Consider the following 23390-nt stretch of genomic DNA (forward strand, 5'->3'; position numbering starts at 1 on the left):
GTCTCATCACACAGTAGAAACCATAACTAAGACACCCAATTATGCTTCAAATCTCAAATAGTTCTCCGTGGATCCTAGACTTAATTCTTTAATACTTTTTTTTTGTTTTAAGATAGGTTCTCTCTGTGTAGCTCTGGATGTCCTAGACATTCACTATGTAGTACAGGCAGGCTTACCTTGAATTCATAGAAATCCATCTACTTATGTCTCCTAAATGCTGGGTTTAAAAGTATGCATGAGTCACTAATACTTTATTCACTGTAGTGACCTCAGAATTATACCTTTCCAGGGACTGAAATTCCACAAAGACCTGAACTCAGAATATGAGTTCTATAAGGTCCTCCTGATTTTCTCTCTTCAAGTGATTAATGGGGTATTAATGAAATAGTTGGGCTTCAGATTTGTATGGAGACAAATTTTATCAGACCATGAAGCTAACTAAGTAAAATAAAAACAGAAAACACGAGGGGATTTGTGGGAGAAAGAACTGAGAGATGTCCTTGAGTACCCAAGGAACCTTCTTCTGTTTTGTTTGTCTATTGTTTGTTTGTGTCCTGGCCCGCGGGACAGTCGAACAGGGTCTGGGGAACCACCTGGGGAGAGAATGAAAGGCGAGAAACACAAGGACGGACAGCAAGTCTGACTGATCAAGCTGTCACATTTTTATTATTCCCAGGCAGGTTTTATGCCCACAGAAGCAGAGTATGGGTAGGGGGATGACGCAGAATCGCTTTGTTTCTGGGGGAACGTACATGTTCCCCAAAGCAGGATATTGGCTAGGTAAAAAGTTCAGCAGGAGGAACAGAACTCTATGTAGTACTTTCCCACAGAGGCCTCAACTTTTTCCCACAGAAATCTCAACTAAGCTAATACTTTTCCACTAAGGCCAAGACTTTGTAAGTAAGCACTTATGGCTGACAAGGCAGCTAACATTCAAACAGGGTCGCTCCTAACAGTTTGTTTTTGTTTGTTTTGTTTTTGAGGAGGGGTTGTTCGTTTGTTTTTCTTTCTAACTTATCTCACTTGAAAATGAGAATTTGTAGCCAGGTGCCTTTAATCCCAGCACTCGGGAGGCAGAGGCAGGCAGATTTCAGAGTTCGAGGCCAGCCTGGTCTATAGCGTGAGTTCCAGGACAGCCAGGGCTATACAGAGAAACCCTGTCTCGAAAAACCAAAAAAAAAAAAAAAAAAAAAGAAAGAAAAGAAAGAAAAGAAAGAAAATGAGAATTTGCAATGGGGCTTTACTCCTAGTATTGGGGAGGCAGAAGCTAGCAACTCTGATTTTGAGGCCAACCTGGTCTACAGAAACAGTTCTAGGACAACCAGACTGCACAGAGAAATCTGTCTTTAAAAACCGAAAAAGAAAAGAAAAAGAAGGGGATTTAATTCCCTTTTCTAGTCATTTTATATTCTAGTTTTAAAAATCAGTAGACTCCTTAGAAGTTTTAGCAGAACAGATGTTTAGTGACTACATTTGTCTTCCTGTAATTGTTGAGATGTGGTTTTATTGCTGTTGGCTTTCTCATTCTTTTCGAAAATATATTACTTCTCTCTTGTATGTGTCCTCTGGTGCTGGATGAGGTCTGACTTCTGTGTAAAGCCCCACCCACACTCCCTGCAAACATAGGGCTTCTCCCCTGTGTGTGTCCTCTGGTGCTTGATGAGGTTTGACTTCTGTGTAAAGCCCCGCCCACACTCCCTGCAAACATAGGGCTTCTCCCCTGTGTGTGTCCTCTGGTGCTGGATGAGGACTGACTTCGCTGTAAAGCCCCGCCCACACTCCCTGCAAACATAGGGCTTCTCCCCTGTGTGTGTCCTCTGGTGCTGGATGAGGACTGACTTCGCTGTAAAGCCCCGCCCACACTCCCTGCAAACATAGGGCTTCTCCCCTGTGTGTGTCCTCTGGTGCTGGATGAGGTTTGACTTCGCTGTAAAGCCCCGCCCACACTCCCTGCAAACATAGGGCTTCTCCCCTGTGTGTGTCCTCTGGTGCTGGATGAGGACTGACTTCGCTGTAAAGCCCCGCCCACACTCCCTGCAAACATAGGGCTTCTCCCCTGTGTGTGTCCTCTGGTGCTTGATGAGGACTGACTTCTGTGTAAAGCCCCGCCCACACTCCCTGCAAACATAGGGCTTCTCCCCTGTGTGTGTCCTCTGGTGCTTGATGAGGACTGACTTCTGTGTAAAGCCCCGCCCACACTCCCTGCAAACATAGGGCTTCTCCCCTGTGTGTGTCCTCTGGTGCTTGATGAGGTCTGACTTCTGTGTAAAGCCCCGCCCACACTCCCTGCAAACATAGGGCTTCTCCCCTGTGTGTGTCCTCTGGTGCTTGATGAGGTCTGACTTCTGTGTAAAGCCCCGCCCACACTCCCTGCAAACATAGGGCTTCTCCCCTGTGTGTGTCCTCTGGTGCTGGATGAGGTGTGAGTTCTGTGTAAAGCCCCGCCCACACTCCCTGCAAACATAGGGCTTCTCCCCTGTGTGTGTCTTCTGGTGCTCATTGACATTTGACTTATCACTGAAATATTGCCCACATTGTCTTTCAATACTTGAGATTTCTGATGCAATAAATGATTTGACTGTGTCCTCTGTATTTGTTGTCTGGCCTGTTCTGAGCTCTTCCACAGTTCTCTTACTTTCCTCAGATCTCATTTGTTCTTTGAGTGTGCTGGGAAAGGTTGTTGAAATCCTCTGCCTGGGTTTGGATTTTCTTTTTACTTCATTGCTGGCCTTGTCATTTTTGTTCTGTGAATCAACATGTTGTTCCTGAAGCTGATCTGAACAGGGATCTCCTGGTTTAGGATTTATTCTTGCAGATGTTCCTGGGAAGATTTCAGTGCGATGATTCCATTCCATATGTTGAGTGAGGAATTTCTGACTTGAGAAGGCCAAAGAGCACAAAAGACAAGGATGAATTTCTGTCCTTAGTTCTGTGGAAAGATAAAGTTTTTGATGAGACTGAATATAATAAATTGCTTAGGCATCTGATTTTCTATGTGGTCAGGCCTACCCCATTACTTAGTCTTCATGAGTTAAGGCACACCCAGCTAGGTTTGATGGTTCAAAGACAATCTGGTCAATGAGGTAGGATTCTATAGCCAACACAAGTTGTCTGTCTCCTATCAAGTGCAGTGAGTGCATTCCATCATCCTTTGGGTTTTTTTTTTTTTTTGTCATTTTTGTTTGTTTGGGGTTTTTGTTGTTGTTGTTTTGTTTTTTTTGAGACAGGGTTTCTCTGTGTATTCCTGGCCATGCTAGAATTTGCTTTGTAGACTAGAGTGGCCTTGAACTCACAGAGATTCTCCTGCCTCTGCCTCCTGAGTGCTAGAATTAAAGGTGTGCACCACCTTTATTTTAATTTTTTTATTCTGTTATTTTATTGGATTTTTCTTTATTTACATTTCAAATATTTTTATTCTGTTTTTATTTTAACTACATGTCCTCCAAGTAGGATCAGAAGCAACCTTATTCTTGGTGTAAACTGCAACGGCAAGCAAGCCCTACAAACTATAAGCATCTTTTTGGTTTTTATATCCTACCTTACCCAACAACCCTACCTCACCCAGTTCCACTTAGTCAGGTGTCTGGTCACCTTTCCCTATGCACTCTCTGCACCTATTTCATACTATGGAGACATAACAACACTTCCTTAGGTGGAATTTCCCTTACTGGATTTTCCTAAAAAAGGAAAATTAAATGTAATTGGAGCCCATCCAGCTAGAAGATCAACAACTATGAGTACCTGGGTAGAGTTGTTGATAAAAGCAGCATATGAGTTTGAAATTGTCTTCTCATTCTAAGACATAGTCAGTTGGGGGTTCTCCTTTAGGTTAAAGAAGACAGGATGTTCTGGGTCCTGCTGACTAAAAGTGTGCTCCTGCTGCCACACCTTGGCTATAAAGTACCTTTCTCAATGATCCACAAATTGTAAAATGAAAGTTAATTTTCTCCTCATACCAAGTACTCATGCTTATTTCATTTACATTTAGCCCATTTCAAATATAACAAAAACCCTGTTTCAAAACACATCTTACTCAGATGTCTTCTCTCTGTGGCCCACTAGTCCTTTGCATGCAATCCTTTCCCCCTGGAAACTGAAGCAATCTCTGAGGTGGTTGCACACTGCACTATATTTTTGAAAATTCGCCAAAGCATCATTGTAGAACAAAGAACTGAAACCCCGCTATGCCTCACTCTCACTCTCCTGGGACCTTCACAGGCTCTACATTAACAGGCTCACATGCATTTCTCTGGCATCTGCTTCCTTCCATGAAATGACTTCAACCTGTTCTCAAAAGTGCAGCCCTTTCATGCCTTGAGACAGTTACAACAGCTATCTCCTCTGAGACCATCTGCTTGCCCCTCCCAAATCTTCCTTCAATAGCCTTTATATTTACGTCTACTCCACGGGTCTCTAAACACTTTTCCTGACTCTGCATAGGTCTGTACAAGTATGCATGCTTCCCTAGTCCATGAGTCAGCTAAAGAGCAGGCATTTCAATATTTTTGTTTATTTTATATATTTTTTCTCTCCTGGCACAGAGCCACAATTTACCTGACATCTAACTGACATAGTGCCAGATGACATATTTATATTATTTACATATATGAAAGAAATTAAAAAGAAACCAAAAGGAAGGACCAGAATAAACTAATTCAGTAAAAAAGTTGATGGGTACGTGAAAACTTTTTTCTTGTTTTTTTTTTTTCTGGACTCTAACCTTATAGCACTTATATGTTGTTATATATTTTGTTCATAAAGTACTTGAAATAAATTTAGGGGTAGAGAGATGGTTCAGATGTTAAGAGTATTTGCTGTTCTTACAGAGTACCTGGGTTTGATTTTGGCACCTACATGGTAGCTCAAAACTATCTATAACTCCAGTTCCAGGAGATCCATCACTGTCTTCTGGCTTCAGCAGGCACTGCACGCATATATATATACATGCAAGCAAAAATTTATACATACAAAATAAATATAACAATCCTTTTAAAATTAGAATATTTAGCCGGGTGGTGGTGGCACATGCCTTTAATCTCAGCTCTTAGGAGGCAGAGGCAGGTGGATTTCTGAGTTCGAGGCCAGCCTGGTCTTCAAAGTGAGTTCCAGGACAGCCAGGGCTACACAGAGAAACCTGTCTCGAAAAACCAAAAAAAAAAAAAAAAAAAAGAAAAGAAAAAGAATATTTAAAAGCATAAAAATTTTATAACACTTTAAAGCACACAAAATGATCTTTAATTTCAGAAGTTCTCAAAAATTCACTGAATTTATATTGTATTTCACTTAGCTTAAGAATTGAAACACAAGATGTCTTGAGGGCTCTGAAACTCCACACAACGGTGTTCTACTGCCTGAGTGTACCCATCTGAGGTGATTCTTGCAGCCCAGGGTCTGCTTCAGGAAAAAGTCTCCTCCCGGTTCATGCAGGCCATGAAGCCGGCTACCTAGAGCTCCTAGGTACATATCCGCGCAGTACTTGCACTCCTGTAGAGGCTACTGCTCCTACTGCTCTAATATTCTGAAGGAGCCCGTGCATTTAGAAGGGTGTGGACATGTCTTCTGTAATGACTGTACAAGTGACTGTTTTGGAACAGGATGTGTTACACTCTAGCTTGGAACCTAGACTTCAAGATAAACGGGCAATTGGACAGTATGGCCCAGCTTTACAGTACGCGTCAAAACTTGATACATGATAATAAACTTTTAGATCCAAAAGATGACACCTCTGGACAATTTTATTTGGTTATGAAAAAAGGAAGAATAATTTAATAAAAATGTAGTTTAGCCCTCAAAGTAAGAAGGTCAGATATGCTGTGAGTAAATTGTACAAACACAGTACAGACCCAGCCACAAAAGACAAAAAGATGACAAACCCTGGCATGCTTCGGTATATATGAATTTGTTTCTACAAGTCCTCATGAAGTTGTTTCTAAGAAGGCTAAAGCAGTTTCCTAGAACATCTGCAAAAAAGCAGTAGAAGAAATCTTTACCTGAGATCAACCTGGAGTGGAATTTAAAGTCAGGGAAGAAGATAGTAGATTTGAGTCCAAAGAGGAATTAGAAGGCCTCCCTCTGCAGCCAACCACCAGTAAATAGTGACATAAACTAATTAGCCAGTAGCTCTGTTACAGAATTTGAATGGTCTGAAAGCTTGACTGAAGTCTCTATAACCACTGAGCATATAGTGTCTCCAGACACTGTGAACAAGAGTGAAGAGGAAAGTCTGTATAAAATATTTTCATTCAGTAGGGCATAATAGAAATCCCAAAGGTTACAGCTGGTCTCCCAATCCTATTTCTAAAAGATGTGAGAGCCAACATTCCAACATTTGTTAGGCCAATGTTGCTTGTAGAAAACATACTTGTGACTGTTCTTCACTTTCTATGGTTGTACTTCACACTCAAGAGAAATATTAACATATCAGATGGCTCCCTTAGCCTTTCACCAGGCACATTCTCACTTCTGAGGAATAGCTCGGCTCACACACAAAGATGTCAAATCCCTCCACAGTGAAGCTGTCACCCAATAATATGAATAGAGGGAAAAATCACAGAGGGGAAATTTTTGCTTCATATTGCTTCTATTAAGGGTAATATGCCCTCTGTTGAATACTTCATACAAAATGAAAATGACTCAAATGTTCAAGACCATGCTGAATGGACACCATTGTATGAAGCCTGCAATCTTGGGCACCTGAAGGTAACCAGCATAATGCTTTGCTGAACACCACTGGCTATCAGAAAAACTCATGACTTCATCATGCAAAAGAATGGGAACATGGATCTAGTCATGGTATTACTGTCCTATGGTTCCTCCAGGAATGCTGCTAATGTATTTGGTGTATAACCTCATGGGTTATATAGACTGTCCTAGTCACTGTTCTGATGTTGTGAAGAGACACCATTACCAAGGTAACTCTTATAAAAGAAAGCATTTAATTAGAGGACTTGCTTACAGTTTTAGAGGTTAGTACATTATCATCCTGTCAAGGAGCATGGCAGTAAGCATGGTGCTGGAGAAGTAGTTGAGAGCTACATCCTGATCATCAGACAAAGTAAGAGATACTAGGTCTCGGGGGCTGGTGAGATGGCTCAGTGGGTAAGAGCACCCGACTGTTCTTCCAAAGGTCCAGAGTTCAAATCCCAGCAACCACATGGTGGCTCACAACCATCCGTAACAAGATCTGACTCCCTCTTCTGGTGTGTCTGAAGACAGCTACAGTGTACTTACATATAATAATAAATAAATCTAAAAAAAAAAAAGAGAGAGAGAGATACTAGGTCTCACATGGGCTTTTGAAAGCTTAAACCCCAACCCCTGTGACACACTTTCTCTAACAAGGCCACACCTCCTAATCCTATCAGAGAGTTCCTCCACTCCCTGATGCTTAGCATTCAAATATGAGCTTAAGAGCTCACTCTTATTCAAACCACCACCCACAGAGATTATTGTTGCTGCTACCAGAGAAGAATGAATCATTTTCAACTAACAACTGCTTGGTCATGAATGCGGGGCAACAGAAGAATGGGCTGCTGATACTTATAGGCAGTAGGCTTTCTTCAGAACAAGAGAAACATGCTCAGCAAACTTGAGGTAGTTCTGAAGGTCTAAAAATGTGCTGAGTTTGACAGTACAGTAACTCACATCATTGTTCCTGTTGGTGAAGCTCAAAGTACTTGTATGCTTGGGATTCCCAAATGGATGATAGCTATTGAAGTTTGATTGGATGAAAGCTTTGCTGCAAAGCAAAGTTACATGAACAGGAAGTACAAAATTCCACAGAGGTTCACTGAGGAGCAGGCTTAACAGAGAGCAGCTGTTACAAAAGCCTTTTAATGGATGTTACTTCTTTTGTGGGGAGAAATGTCAAAATTCATTCAAAGGACCTTAAGTTCATTGATGTAGCAGAGGTCTTGTAGAAAGTCCTAGCCATACTGACATGACTCAAAACATCAACACAATTGTGTGCTGTTGGGGTATGCTGTGTGAAAATGTGTCTCTGTCCTTCCTCACCTACCCAAGGCAATATCTGGCTTTAATAAAAATCTGATGGCCAATTAGCTGGAAGGTGGGACTTCCTGGGAGGGAGAAAGGAACTCTGAGAAGAAAAAAAGAAGAAGAAGAAGGAGGAGGAGAAGGAGAAGAAGAAGAGAAGGAGGAAGAGGAGGAGGAAGAGGAGGGAGGAGGAGGAGGAGGAAGAAGAGGAGGAGGAGGAGGAGGAAGAAGAAGAGGAGGAGGAGGAGGAGGAAGAAGAAGAGGAGGAGGAGGAAGAGGAAGAAGAAGAGGAGAAAGAGGAGGAAGAGGAGGAAGAGGAGGAGGAAGAAGAAGAGGAGGAGGAAGGAGGAAGAAGGAGGAGGAGGAGGGGAAAGAAGAAGAGGAGGAGGAGGAAAAGGAGGAAGAGGAGGAGGAGGAGGAGGAGGAGCTTTTGCCAGGAGATATGAGAGGAGACAAACATGACTATGGGTCTATAAGGTATAGCTGTAGCTAGCCAGGTGGCTAGATGGGGTTAACTTACATGAACTAGTTGAGAGTCTGCCCAGCTAAGGCCTATGGCTTTAAAATATTAACAGTTCTCTGTGTGGTTATTTGGGGGAAAGCTGGTTAAGGACTGATTGTTACTGTATTGATTTCCAGCATTAATATACAAAATATTATTAACCTTTTAATTTATCATGTCAAACCTAATTCTCGTCAGTACCTCTCTATGTACAATCCATCATCTATGAAGATCTGTTTCACTGTTGTCCAGAAAGGGTTCACCAGGGCGAAGTCTGGATGTTTGTGATAAATCTTTCTGGGCTTTATATATTATTAAAATATGTAAGCATTGACTCCCCTCACCATTTCTTTTCCCCTTTCTTCTTTCCCTCTTTTTCTCTTGTCTTCTTTTTAGTTTGTGATTCTGGTTATGAAAGTCAGGGTCTTGTGCATGCTAGGCAGTTATCTACCCCAGAACTATATCTCTAGCCCAGTTTTGATTCTTTTTTTCTTTGTGAGTGAGAGGTGGGGGTCTTGCACATGCCAGGCAACTGAGCTACACTCATAACCTTGAATTTATTTTGAGCCAGCCTTGCTAATTTAACTGGATTGGCCTTGAATTCGCCCAGTTTTAATATTTTTATAAAGTTTTTATGTTGGTGGGTAGGCAAAAGTTGGAGATTGCTTGATCCACATTTTTACCACATCCTACATAAAGACCATCACACGAAATAGAGATGTAACTGAGAAGGGCTTTCTCTTGATGCTGAGATGGTTGAGGCAGAGTATTGAGGGCACCACCCAAGGGTGCACATACTGGCAACTCACCCTGTATGTCCTACATGGTCTCATTGTGAATGGACAGAATCTCTGCTTTTAAATGGTTTTAAGGAAGAGGATTTTTCAGTGTATCTTCCCAGAAGTGTTTGTAGCATTAAGATTTGTAGAAAGAGGTACTGAGAGAACCACCAGTTTTATTGTCTCAGAACAGGGCTGCTTGACAACCACTGGGTAGAATTGCCCCATGTCAGAATTGCCCACAAGGAGGCTGTGAAGTGTGAAATTCTGTTGATCATTTTGAAAATATAGCCTCCATAAGTTCTCCTTTGACATACTACTTTTCATGTCAACAGGTCTATTCTGTGAACAAAATATTTTCCTGACAGGGTAAACAGTTCTAAAAGTCTATAGTTGTATTAGTAGTCAGGTTACTCTAGAGTCACAGAACTTATAGAATAAATTAATTTCTCTCTCTTTCTCTCTCTTTCTCTCTCTCTCTCTCTCTCTCTCTCTCTCTCTTTATATATATTTGTGTGTATAGATAGATGCATACATATATATGTATACATATGTAAATATACATATATATAATTTATGTGCATATATAAATTTATTGGAATGACTTATAGGCTGCAATCCAGCTAATCTAACAATGGCTGGCTGGGAATGGAAATTTCAAGAATCTAGTAGTTGTTCAGTCCCCACAAGCCTGGGTGTCTCAGCTGGTCTTCTGTATATGCTAGAATCCCAAAGAAGTTGACTCCAATGCCAATGAGGGAATGGATGTTCTAGCAAGGTGAGAGCAAGCAAGCAAAGAGCAAAAGCATCCTTCTTCTATGTCCTTACATAGACTTCCAGCAAAAAAAAAAAAAATATATATATATATATATATCATGTACATTAAAGATATGTCTTCCCTCTACAAGATTTGGATTCAAGGCATATCACATGTCTTCCTACCTCAACATCCCAATTAAAGGCCTGTGTCTTCCAGTCTTAAGATCTGGATCAAAGGTTTGTGTCTTTCTAACTCAAACTTCTGCATTAGAAGTGAATTCACCCACTTCAAACCAAGCAGAAAAAACTCACATGTATGCCCTGCATTTCTGGATTGTAGTTTGTCCCAGACACAGCTAAGCTGACAACCACTAATAGCCACCACAATAGCTCTTACCTGTGTTTGACTCATTCTGAATCTGGAGTGGGATGGGGCAGGGCGGTAGGATCTGGAGTAAGCAATCTAGGGTTTTGATTTGTTTTTCATTTATCCCACTTCTGAGTAGCTTTCAGTTGCATCCAGCATCTCATTCCTGGCCAGTATTGTGCCTGTTCCTTGGTGCGAAATCCTATCTCTAAAATTGCCTTTGAGGGTTCCTAATCATGGTCCATTTTCTTGCTTCACCCTCGCTCTCATTTTTCTTCCTTTCCCTATTAGTAGGATGATTTTTGAATGCTCTCGATGCTTATTTTTATGCAGTTAATATGGTAAGCTTTGGCACTTGACATTGTACTCTTATAGAAATGCTTGTTTTCATTTTTCCCTAATGAATTTAAACATTTTTATTTACCATAAATCATTTTTTAAAAGGAGTTAGAAAATGAAAATTCTCAAGGAGAATTCCCTCTTCTCTTTCTTTTTTAAGGAATCATAATAGTGCCCACCTCTTCCTGCTGTGAATCCTTTCTTCATCTTGCTTCCCCACTTAATGCCCAGTTCCTGGCCGTACTCATCCCCATACCAGACCAGAAGCTCACAACCTGGTCTGATAACCCGGCAGGTTCGATAGAAGATTTTCCTGTGATATTGAAAGGCTACCAGGTTCTGCTCTTCATCATCCCGGGCACAGTTCACATACCTAGAGTGGAAGGAAAAGGAAGAAAATATCAGGCAGGCAGCTCCATGTCTGCACTAGCCCCTTACTGGTGTCCAGTGCCCCCATGATTGATGTTTCCAACCCCCTCCCACATTTCAAAGAACCTTCTGTTCTCATCTGTCCGTTAGATGTTACGGATATCCTAGCTCCAAGCCCTGTTCATCTATCCCAAAGGCCTTTCTTTCCCCCAAGAGCCCAGTTTTCAAAGCTCTACTTCAGTCTTCTATCTTTACTAGTGACAAAACAATGACTTCTTGTTTCTCTAAACTCTAAATCTGCCCATGCATACCTTAGAGCTTGGTACTTTTCATACACTCTGCTTCTAGAAGAGTATATTTCGTCCTACACTGATCCCAGCTTTGTTTGAAAGTTCTTCTCATTACCTGCCCAGGCTACCATAAAAGCTTAAGAGATCTCTTAGTAAGACAACACAAAAGACAAGGCTGAAGATAAAGCTGGGTTGGAGGGCTTCACCTCTGTATACAGAAGCCTGGACTCCATTGCCAACACCACATAATACTAGGTATGATGCCTGCATATAATCAAGAAATGAGATCAGGAGGATAAGAAATTTAAGTTAATCCTCATAGAAAATGGCTAGAGTACACAGCATCCAAACCTACATCCTTCTAGAATCTAGTATGGTTATTTCTGAAGCTAAGGAAATTTCCTGCCCTCACAGACTAAAGGTCCTCTGTTGTAGGTTGTTTTAGCACTGTGTACTTCTCAAAACACATGAGACTTTTAGTCAAACTTTCTTTTAATAAAATATCTGTAACGACTCTTATAAGGACACAAGTTGTATGATCTGCTCAAGTAATGAAATCTATTTTCTGAACTAGGACTCAAAATAAATGTTTCATAAATATTGAATAAATTGTAAGCCCAGTGTTTTCAGTGAATATAGGCTCCTTAAGGTTTCCCTCAGTATTCCAATTTTGCTGAGTAGATTTGTACTTTTATAAAAGCTAATGATAATGTTAATTTATTTTTCCTTAATTTCCACAATATAAAAGAAGTACTTTTCAGAGAAAAAAAATGAGCAGAGCATATGGGAACCATTGAAGGAGTCATGTCTTATGAGTAACAGTCTTTCTTGGAACCCAGAGACCTAGTGGTCTTACCTCATCCAGTTGGCTTGGGACTCGTCCTGTCCATCCACATACTCATAGCAGTTTCTTCCCTTGGTAATCTGAGTGTCAGAAAGAAATACATTAAAGCTCCAGGATGACAATGAAATCATGCCACCTCACACTCACCAGTGCTGAGCTATGAACTCAGCCACTCACAGCGACCGCACATGAGGCTTCTGAGTCATCATGTACATATGTGTTTTCTTTGTCTCTGTACCATTCCACCCCTACTCACCTTCAGACCTTGAAGCCGGACTTCCATGTTGAACAAAGACCATTCAGTACACTAAATTAATCATGTTGTCCCTGTCCATATTCTACTTTGTCACACCAGAAATACAGAAAGGATATGGGGAGACAGAAGATGAAGGAAAAGGAGGCATTTCTCACCAGCCAGGAGTAACCACTGTTGGCTGCCTCTTCATCCTCTGTGATCTGACCCTCATAGGGGCCAAAGTGCAGACCGACTGGTAGATCAGATGCTTCATTCCATACTCCAAGTCCAGCTTCAGGGATGCCCGATGGACTAATTCTTAGCCCAGGGGGCAGACTGAGGACTGAGTGGTTGGGATGCCCCCTGTCCACCATACTGTCTTTTACAAATAAAGGAGGCCCATGGTTGGGACAACTGTCGATGAAGAAATTCTGGCACTTCTCACAATCTAAGGTAAAAACAGCAGGGATTGGGGAAGGTATGTGAACATCCCCACATCTAAAGGTCTTCAGAAAGAGCAAAGCACTCTTGTCACTCTCATAATCTGCACCCAAAGTCACTAGAGTAGACATGATCTAGGTTCCACATGACCAAATGAATCACTAGACTAAGGCATTCCTACCTTCTACATCAGATAGCCTTGATGGACACTTACAGAGATAGTCATCATCCTGAGGCTCGCTGACCTCCTCATAGGCAAGGCCCTTTCTCTCTCGCAGCCTGTACATTTTCACTTCAACGTTCTTTTTCCTAAGTTCTGGAGTGGAGAACAAAGGGGACTTAAAGTGTGTGAATCTCAAGCATTTATCCCCATTTCTTCATAAAAATCTAAAATCTGGGCCTGGGAATATAGCCCAGCAGTTAAAGTGTATGTTTAGAGGACCTGGGTTTGGTTCTTAGCACTCACACCATGGCTTTAAACCATCTGTAACTCCAGTTTTAGCTAATCAAATACTCTCATTCCATCTCTGCAGGCATCAGGCATGTACATGGTACACATACATACATGGAGGCAGACATTCATATGCATATAAAAATAAATCTTTAAAAAACTAAAAAATTGCCAGGCGTGGTGGCTCATGCCTTTAATCCCAGCACTTGGGAGGCAGAGGCAGGCGGATTTCTGAGTTCGAGGCCAGCCTGGTCTACAAAGTGAGTTCCAGGACAGCCAGGGCTACACAGAGAAATCCTGTCTCGAAAAACAAACAAACAAACAAACAAAAAAATAAAAAATTTACTTTAAAATGTTTTAAAACAAAATGTGAAATTTACTGCCATATGCTCTCCTTTTAACTTTTTGTTTAAAGAAGCTAAGATCCCATATTCAACTGACAACAGATGTCTAATCTAATTTTAATTTCTGACTCTTCAGGTTTAATTTCTACTTGCTCACATTTTCTACTTAAAAATAGTTCATTGACATGTTGATCCATTTATAAAATATTAATTAAGGGCCCACTGCAATTAGGCATTGAACAAAGACCTGGGCAAACAGCATTGAGAGTATTTGGTTTCTATTGCCACAGAGATTTATTGGATCAGTTGCTTTATGCTTCACTTGCTGTTTGAAAGCAACATTAGAGGCCAGGCATGGTGGCACACGCCTTTAATCCCAGCACTCTGGAGGCAGGGGCAGGTGGATTTCTGAGTTCGAGGCAGCCTGGTCTACAAAGTGAGCTCCAGGGCAGCCAGGGCTATACAGAGAAACCCTGTCTCGAAAAATCAAAGAAAGAAAGAAAGAAAGAAAGAAAGAAAGAAAGAAAGAAAGAAAGAAAGAAAGAAAGAAAGAAAGAAAGGGAAAGGGAAAGGGAAAGGGAAAGGGAAAGGGAAAGGGAAAGGGAAAGGGAAAGGGAAAGGGAAAGGGAAAGGGAAAGGGAAAGGGAAAGGGAAAGGGAAAGGGAAAGGGAAAGGGAAAGGGAAAGAAGGGAAAGGGAAAGGGAAAGAAGGGAAAGGGAAAGGGAAAGGGAAAGAAGGGAAAGGGAAAGGGAAAGGGAAAGGGAAAGGGAAAGGGAAAGGGAAAGGGAAAGGGAAAGGGAAAGGGAAAGGGAAAGGGAAAGGGAAAGGGAAAGGAAAGAAAAGAAAAGAAAAGAAAAGAAAAGAAAGCAACATTAGAGCTACCTACCATATCCTTATTTCCACATATTAATGTTCACAAGGTTGCAGAGTTTGTAAGATTGCCCAAGTCCCAGTACCTCCATGTGAGTAACAACCCAAATTTATGCATTTAAAGTAGGTGTTCTGACATATTACTTAATAGCATGCCCACTATCAATGCCACAGCTTAGACAAGACCAAGTTCAGAACTTTCTGAAGTTACTACACTGACCATCCCAGACTATTCTCATTAACCTTCCGAGAGGGATTAAAGTTCCCAAATTATTTACTCTTACTCAGTTTTTTCCCAGAGTGCTGTCCAGAGGTATTTCCTTCTTCAAGGGAGGACACTGGTTTCTGGACGTGTTCTGAGCCACTTGTATTCAGCAAATTTTCTATTCCAGACCCTTCCTTCACATTAGATTCACCACTAAATGGCATTCTAGATGATTCCTTTAATTAGAGTCACATATTAAAAAAAACAAAAAAAAAAAAAAACAGGCATTTCAAGTAGTTCTTTAAGGCTTTTTATAAAACTTCACCTGTGACTTTAGTTAATGTGTAGAGTATCTGAATAAGGAAGAGACAAGGAAGAACTTAAATGAATCCAGGGCAAGAGGCCATCTGCTAGGCTTTCTCCCTTCAGGCTTCTTTCAGGCTTGAGGAAGGTAGATACTTGGGAAGGCTAGCTGGAAGGTCAACAAAGTTTGCAATGAAGAAGATAGGGCTTACAGAGAGAAAGAGGGTATATCCGTAAAGTAGGAAATATTGATCAGATGAGAAATGTAGAAAACAAAGTTGATAAAACACATCTGTAAAGGGAAGTGAGAGCAGAGCAGTGTCTCTGGGAAGAAAATGAAGAGATGGCGGCAGAAATGTACCTCTACAACTAACGAAGTAATGATAAAATTGTAAATTGGCATTCTGGAAATAGTTGATTCTAGAATTAGGTTGCTTGTTTGAGATGGGGGTCTCATGATAGAGGCTGGCCTCAAACTCACAGGATTCCTCCTACCTCAGCCTTTCAAGTGCTCAAACTACAGATCTGAGCATAATGCTTAGGATGACTCTGGAATTAGATTAATTCTTGTACTAATTTTCCAGAAAAATTCAATAATTTTTTCACTCATAAGTTTGTATACATGCTAATTGTTCATTTTTAAAAGATTTATTTTCATTTCTATTTGTGTGTGTGAGGGGGTGGTGCACAGGTTCTGTCAGAGTAAGACAAGGGCATTCAATCTCTTGGAGTTGGAGTTAAAGGGTAGTTTTGAACTGTACAGCTCAGGACCTTTGGAAGAACAAGAAATGCTATTAACCACTGAGCCCTCTCTCCAACCACCCAGACATAATAATTCTATTTAGAATACCCACAACTGAATATAATACTAGTGTGAGATTACTAGCTTCTCTCAGTCTTTCCGACAGATGATATTTCTATGGAAATTATTTGCCTATATGAACGCTTACATCCTTTTCTTTTTCCCATTCCAAAACTCATTATATCATTGTATACCTGTGGTAGACCTGGAACTCCTTAAGTAGACTAGGCTGGCCTCAAACTCACAGTATTCCTTGGGACTCTGCTTCTCATGTAATTACAGGCAAGCACTACCATGCCTGATTAAGTCATGTCTCATTTGTGGATCCCTTGCTATTAAACTTGAATCTTCTAAGTGACGAGAGTTGCTGTTTCTTATCAGAGTGAGTCTTTATGAAGGAGAGGATCATATCTCCTTTATGTGTGCCATTCAAAGTAAAATCCTCTGTATTTGTAAACTATCCTTAGAGTACATTAGTGAATTTCTCACTTTCACATAGCAGAAAAAAACTGAGGTAGGAACACTCAAGTGAGTGATGTTCTTATTAATTCAAATGACCGGGAGGCTGAGAGACACTGTGTAGATGAGACCGGGAAGGTAGCAATTCCCAGGGTACTCTAAGCCTTCTCCTTTCCTTACCTGTGTTTGGATCTATGAGGAAGGTTTCCTTGTCTGTAGGATTTGGAAAGCACTTACCTTCTGCTGTTTACTGTGCTTCACCCGGAAAGGCACCCAAGGAGGACTGACTGAAAGGGATAGGAAATCAGGGTTTGGGTTGGTATATAGTTTTACACTTGGGATTCTTACCAGGAACAGAGAATTCTGAATAACTGAGTGAAGACTTCAAGGATGACCCAAGAGTGATATGGAAATTATTTCTTATTTATATATATATTTATTAGATATTTTCTTCATTTACATTTCAAATGCTATCCCAAAGGTCCCTATACCCTCCCCCCGCCGGAAATTATTTCTAAAATATTAACTCTATCATTCTATTGGGGGGCATTGGTGTTTTTATTTAAGCTTATCCAATTAGACAAAACTCATCTTATCTTTGTTTTATGTTTATACGCTATCCAATACATTTATTTTTAAGTAAATAAGTAAATCAGCCTGTGACAAAGAAAACACTGAATAAAACAGGAACAAGGAGATATTATATACATATACACACAAAAAGGTCATTCGGTAAGAGGTAATTTTCAGTGTCAGTTTTAATAGTGAAATATTGGAATTCTTTCCTCTAGGATCACAAGAGACATGCAAGGATTCTCATTCTTGCTATTTCTACTCAACATAATACCTGAAGCCCTGGTTAGAATAAGTAGGCATATATATACATATATATACACACACACACAAACACGCATACATACACATACAAATCATCTAACTTGGAAATAAAGAAATAAATTATTCTTTTTACAAATTACATTGTCTTATACACAGAAATCCCTTAAGATTCCACTAAAAGAGCTGGGTGTGTTGGTGTACACCTTTAATCCCAGCACTTGGGAGGCAGAGGCAGGTGAATTTCTGAGTTCGAGGCCAGCCTGGTTTACAGAGTGAGCTCCAGGACAGCCAGGGCTACACAGAGAAACCCTGTCTAGAAAAACCAAAAACAAACAAATAAATAAATAAATAATAAAAATAAATAAAAAGATTATACTAAAAATTGCAGGATATAAAATTAATTTTAAAAATCAGTGTGGGGCTGGCAAGATGGCTCAGCGGGTAAGAGCACTGACTGCTCTTCTGAAGATTCTATGTTCAAATCCCAGCAACCACATGGTGGTGGCTTATAACCACCTGTAGTGAGATCAGATGCCCTCTTCTGGTGCATCTAAAGACAGCTACAGTGTACTTATTTATAATAATAATAAATCTTTGGGCCTGAGAGAGCATGGACTGAGCGAGCAGGGTTGACCAGAGCAATCAGAAGTCCTAAATTCAATTCCCAACAACCTTATGAAGGCTCACAACCATCTGTACAGCTACAGTGTACTCATATACATAAAATAAATAAATAAATAAATAAATAAATAAATAAATAAATAAATATTTTTTTAAAAAGTTAAAAAAAAAATCAGTTGTGTTTTTATACACCCACAATAAACAATCCAGGAAGGAAATTTAAAAAAAAAATCACATCTACAATGATTAAAATAATAAAATATTTAGTAGGAAAGTAAAGGACGCAAAAGATTTGTTCATGGTTTATAAGACAAAGTTATAAAAGTTTATATTACCTCAAATGATGTATAGATTAAACATGTTCCCTATCAAAATGCCAATGCTGTGTTTTACTGCATTAAAAATAATTAATAAAGGATTAATATAGGATATAGATTAATATAGGATCTTAAGGGAATCAGAATAGCCAAGAGAATCTTGAAAAAGAACAAAATCTAAGATAACAACATGTTTTAAGTTGTTATATCCAAGGCACGGAACTATGAAACATTAGAAGAAAGACTAAAATCTGCATAACATTGCAAACATAATTAATTTTCTTGGTATAACACCAAAAAATTAAGCAAAAACTGCCGGGCGTGGTGGCGCATGCCTTTAATCCCAGCACTCGGGAGGCAGAGTCAGGCGGATTTCTGAGTTCGAGGCCAGCCTGGTCTACAAAGTGAGTTCCAGGACAGCCAGGGCTATACAGAGAGACCCTGTCTCGAAAAACCAAAAAAAAAAAAAAAAAAAAAAAAGGCAAAAACAGAGAAGTAGGATTACATTAATCTTAAAAACGTCAAACAAAACAATGGAATGAAAAGGGTAACCTAAATAATAGAAGAAAATATCTGCAAAGTGTATATATATTAAGGGGTTGGTATCTAGAATACTCAACAACCACAACATCAATATAAAGTAAGTCAAAAATAGGTGATTAGACTCAAGTTCGTTTTTATCAAATCAACTTATATTTTTGTATTCAAGTTCTATTTCCTAACATATTTGGAGATGAAGCTATTAGAAGCTAATCATAACAAGATGACACCTGAAGAGTGTGGCCCCATAATTGAATTAGTTCTTTCATAGGTAGAGATCCTATGAAAGGCTAAATGTGTTCTACACATGAACACACATAGTTCATGTGAATACACAGTGGAGATCTCTTATACACAAAGGAGAAGCCATTGTTGAAACCTGACAAGGCAGCACTCCCATTTTGGATTTCTAGCCTCTAGAACTGTAAGAAATATATTTCTGCTTAAAAATTTAGCACATGATATTTTGTTGACAGCTCTTTAGCTACCTAATTAATGCAACGAGCACACATTTCTCCAGATATTTAAGTGGCCAACAAGCATAGAAAAAAGTGTTCAACACAATTAGTTATCAGGGAAATGAAAATTAAAGTCCCAGTGATATATCATAAGAAGTAATGGCAAGGATGAGGACAAATTGGAATGCTTGAATGACCACCTTTGATGGGAATATAAAATGGCACAGCTACCAGAAATAGTAAGTCCCTCAAAAATTAAAATAGAGCTGGGCGTGGTGGCCCATGCCTTTAATCCCAGCACTTGGGGGGCAGAGACAGGCAGATTTCTGAGTTCAAGGCCAGCCTGGTCTACAGAGTGAGTTCCAGGAAAGCCAGGGCTACACAGAGAAACCCTGTCTCAAAAAAAAAAATTAAAATAGAATTACTTTATGATTTAGATTTCTTTATGTACATATAAAGAGTGAAAATAAGATCTTGAAGAGACATTTGCACAACCATGGTCATATTTACATGATTAATAATAAGCACGCAGGCTACAGACTAGGTAAGGTGCTTATCCTAGCTACTTTGGGTTTGATATTTCTTGTTCATGCCCAGATTTGTATATATTTCATATTTATTATATTTATAAATAGCATATAGTTTTCACATATTTTAAAATGTACAGGAATAGATTCTTACTATTAATTTTGCATTGCATCTTGTTTGTTTGCTGACCCTTGATTCTGAAACACCCAGTTTTCAGAAGTTGGTTCTGAGACATTATGGAACCTAAATCTGGCTTGGTTTCCGATGGGTACTTCTAAATTCTCCTGCCCCCTCACCTCACTTCTAAACTCTCCTAGCCTCTCCTCACCTTGTTGCTTAGGTGTCCACTCTTCATCAGAATCCTCACTGTCATTTATTTGGGGTTTCATTGCTTGCCTTTGGTAACACATGAAAGCTGGTCTAGGGGCTCTGAGACCTGAAAAGCAGCAAAATATTCCTCTTAAAAAGGCCCTAGAGGATGGAACAAATGTATCACAAGGCCAGGTAGGCTCTGGGTGTGGAGATGAGATCTCTACAGGGCCAGTGCTAACATTTAGTCCTGGACACACAGACACACACACACACACACACGTTTCCTCTAAACTTGTCTCCATTGGGAACTGTACCACTGTAGATACCTGGGAAGACCCTAACATAACATGGGAACATGGGAACTGAGATTTTATTTTTTTAATCTAGACTGGTTCAACCGAAGACTTCTTGTTACCTATTGAAATCAGCATTTTATAGTTCCTTTTCACATTTCTATAGCGAATTTTCTCCCACTCTCCCATCTCTGCCCATTCTTCTTTGGAGAAGTATATGGAAATGTCTTTGAATTCATCTTTGACCTGGGGGAAAAAAAATAAAAACAAAAAACGGAACATGCTGGGCCGGGCTTGGGACCCTGGAATGTGGTCTCAGTGACCAAGGTTATCCTCCCATTCCCAGAACCTTCTTTAAGCAAACACTGGATGTTCATGCTGACAGAGCAGTTGCTAATGAGCCTTTCCTCTCTCACATATCGGGACCCACCTTCTTGTCATAGGAAAAATCAATATGGTATTGGTACTCAAGGCTGTTTGCCTCTGCCCACCCCATGATCCTCCTGACTCAAGGATAACTTCGTACTACCTTGGGTTTCCACTCGAATTTCCCTGTATCTTCTTCAGGACTATTTTCTTCCAGCTTGTTGGTGTTCATGGTGCAGGACATTTCACTGGAGAGGTCCAGGGTCCTATGGTCCTATGGATGAAGAGGTAACTAAGGGCCTTAGGCGATCAGAGATGCCCACCAGCACATGGGAAGGAGCTAGGGGCTGGGAATCCATGCAGCCAACACAGGCAGCTTCTTCGGACTCCGAGGTCTAGTACTCTGGTGCAGGAGCAAGGATTCTGGACTGAGCCCTAAACCTAGGCACCGACCCTCCGTCCGGGTCAGGACCTGCGACAGCAAGGAAGGAAGATTCCTCCCGCCAACCGGTGTCCCCCCCCACCCCATTCCCACTTGCTCTTCATCTGGACCAAGGAGTCAGCCAGGGTCTGAAAGATGTTTTCAGGTAAATGGATTCGGGAATCCCGAGTACAAGGGATTGAAGTCCCTCTGGTGAAAATGTAGGAACGCTCTGGCTGAGATTTTAACTTTGGGGACCTCGGGCTGAGGAGTGGGGTGCATCAGATTGAAGGAATTGGGTTCGTAGGCTAGAGGAGTCTTTCAGGCTGTGAAATAAGGTTTGGAGACTCGCAGTCTGACGAGATTTGACGATTATGTCACGAAGAGTTGGGATTTGTCACGTCGGAGGTATTTAGGGTCCTGCGGGACGAGAGCATTTAGGATCTCTGGAAGCCAATCTGGAGTGACAGACAGGTCCTCGAGACCGAGGGCGTCTGGGGTCTTTGGGGCTTAGGAGAGTCTCTACGCTGAGAGTCCAGGTTTCCTGTCTGGAAACTTAGTCTCTCTGAGGCGAGCTACCCAGGTTCCTCAGGCAGAGGCTGGGTTGGTTCCGCACAAGTGCATTTGGGACCTCACTCAGCCAAAGGGCGTTTGGAGTTCCCGAGAAGCTGAGGTGACCGGGTGTGTGCGTGTGAGCGCGCGCGCGCGTGTCACGCTGAGGGGGTCCGAATCTAATTTAGGGGATATGGGGTCTCACGGGCTGAGCCTAGAAAGCCTCGCTGGTCCTGAAGGTTTCGCCTGCACTCATGGTCCAGAATCCCGCGGCTCTGAGGCCACCGCCGGCGTTCGTCCCTCTGAGGAGTTCCGAGGCTGACTGACAGGAGAATCCGCCAATTGACAGACAGCTGGCTGAGGGGCGGGAACAAGAAAAGCGGAGGGCGGAGCTCTGCCTGTCAGTCAGGGTGCAATTCCTGCCCGTGGCTTTCTCCAGGCTGCCCCTCCCCTCGCTGGGATTGCCAGGCCCCTGCACGAATCAGGTAGTGGCCAGCGCGCAGGCGCACACTTGTTCTCTGTGCGGCGTCCGTTCCTTCAGACTCCTCTTTTTCAATGTGGCAGGCTGTGTTACCTGACCTGTGTCCTGTCTACTAAAGGTCTTAAAACCATGGAGCAGAGCTTTAAGTGCTTAGGTCTGCTCTAGAGTGGGGTTTCAGTCAATCTCCAATTGGAGCTGGGCACCGGGAAGCCGGGGATGAGGGTGGGACCGGAAGTCCAGCTTTGGCAGGCATACCCTGAGCTCACGTCTCGCCTGAGATAAGTAGCTTAATCAAATAGATAGACAAAATCAAAACAAATAAGGCTCTCCGGAAAAGAACCTAAAAATTAGGCTATGAAAGAGTTTAAAAAAAAAAAATTTAAAAGCCTCTAATTTAACAATAACTTTAATAAATAAGCACATAGGTTTACTAAAATGTTCGTGGCGTAATAATAGAGTGCCTTGGCTAATATAAATCGTTATTACTGAATAGAAATTAGCTTATAAGAGGGGTGGAGAGATGGCTCAGTGGTTAAGAGCACTTACCGCTCTTGCAGAGTACACACATTCTCTTCCATCACCATCGCGGGGGCAGCTCACAACCCCTCACCCCGTAACTCTAGTTCATGGGATCTGATGACTTTGATGACTTACGTGGTGCACTTACGTACACTTAGACCTACGAAAATACACATAAATAAATAGATCTTTTAAAAAGAAATTAATTTAAAATGTCTAGTGATAAGAATACGAACTACCCGCTGCTAGTGCAAAATAAACAGGCACAGGTGCGATACCCCAACTCTAGTTTGACTTTCCCTTCAATTCTGCTACCTAAGCAATATTAGACTTTTAAATATATATATGTATATATTATTATATATATTATATATGTGTATATATATATATACATATGTATATATATGAGATTTAAGAACTTTTGATAGTGCTGTGAACGCACTGTTTATTGGCTGCCCTAAGTTTGAAATATGTAGACACAATCAGCTTAAATCTATGACTGACTTCTTTTTTTTGTTTGTTGGTTTGTGAAAGAAAGATGAAATTTCAAGACCTGTAAGTCATATAAAGTACTCAGAAATTGCTGGTTGTTTGTGAGCCTAGAGGCTGCCTGGGGCTGAGAAAAAAGAAAAACAAACCTGGGTATGCCCCGTAGTTAAAACATTCCTGGGAACAGCTTAACCATAAGATAAAGGGGAATGTGAGGACATAACAGGGCTATCTGAACTGAGTCAACAACTCACAGAACTCTGACATCCTACAAGTACATGTAATTTTTCTGCTGATGTTTG

At 41.0% G+C, this 23390-nt stretch overlaps 1 protein-coding gene and 1 pseudogene across 8 annotated transcripts; one reads left to right on the top strand and one right to left on the bottom strand.

Moving 5' to 3' along the window:
* Positions 1–640: 640 nt before the first annotated feature.
* Positions 641–21943, bottom strand: Prdm9 (PR domain containing 9). Of its 8 annotated transcripts, none has more exons than XM_006523988.4 (11): positions 21805–21943; positions 20790–20900; positions 20383–20506; positions 19984–20091; positions 16592–16641; positions 14870–15026; positions 13135–13236; positions 12656–12927; positions 12257–12324; positions 10921–11114; positions 641–2929 (listed from the first exon to the last, which is right to left on the bottom strand). In XM_006523988.4, the coding sequence occupies exons 2-11, from the start codon at positions 20868–20870 to the stop codon at positions 1542–1544; spliced, it is 2544 nt and encodes an 847-aa protein (XP_006524051.1). In that variant the 5' UTR covers positions 20871–20900; positions 21805–21943; the 3' UTR covers positions 641–1541. The 8 variants fall into 8 exon arrangements, with proteins under 8 accessions (XP_006524051.1, XP_006524053.1, NP_659058.3 ...); XM_006523990.4 differs by having other exon boundaries at positions 15116–16641; positions 21805–21942; NM_001361436.1 differs by lacking the exon at positions 641–2929 and adding an exon at positions 15116–15143 and having other exon boundaries at positions 10804–11114; positions 21805–21923.
* On the top strand, positions 5414–7963 carry Gm18564 (predicted gene, 18564; annotated as a pseudogene).
* Positions 21944–23390: the final 1447 nt, after the last annotated feature.

The sequence above is a fragment of the Mus musculus genome, chromosome 17, assembly GCF_000001635.26.
Source record: "Mus musculus strain C57BL/6J chromosome 17, GRCm38.p6 C57BL/6J".
NCBI classification, from domain to species: domain Eukaryota; kingdom Metazoa; phylum Chordata; class Mammalia; order Rodentia; family Muridae; genus Mus; species Mus musculus.

Bases quoted from the DNA above. Each gene is read 5' to 3' on its own strand.
- Prdm9 (XM_017317380.2), bottom strand. From the start codon at position 20,311: ATGTTAGGGTCTTCCCAGGTATCTACAGTGGTACAGTTCCCAATGGAG. The intron at 12,928-13,134 runs GTAAGTGTCCAT...TTTTTACCTTAG, and splicing joins TCAGGATGATGACTATCTCT to ATTGTGAGAAGTGCCAGAAT. The intron at 11,115-12,256 runs GTAAGACCACTA...CTTCCACTCTAG, and splicing joins TCCCAAGCCAACTGGATGAG to GTATGTGAACTGTGCCCGGG.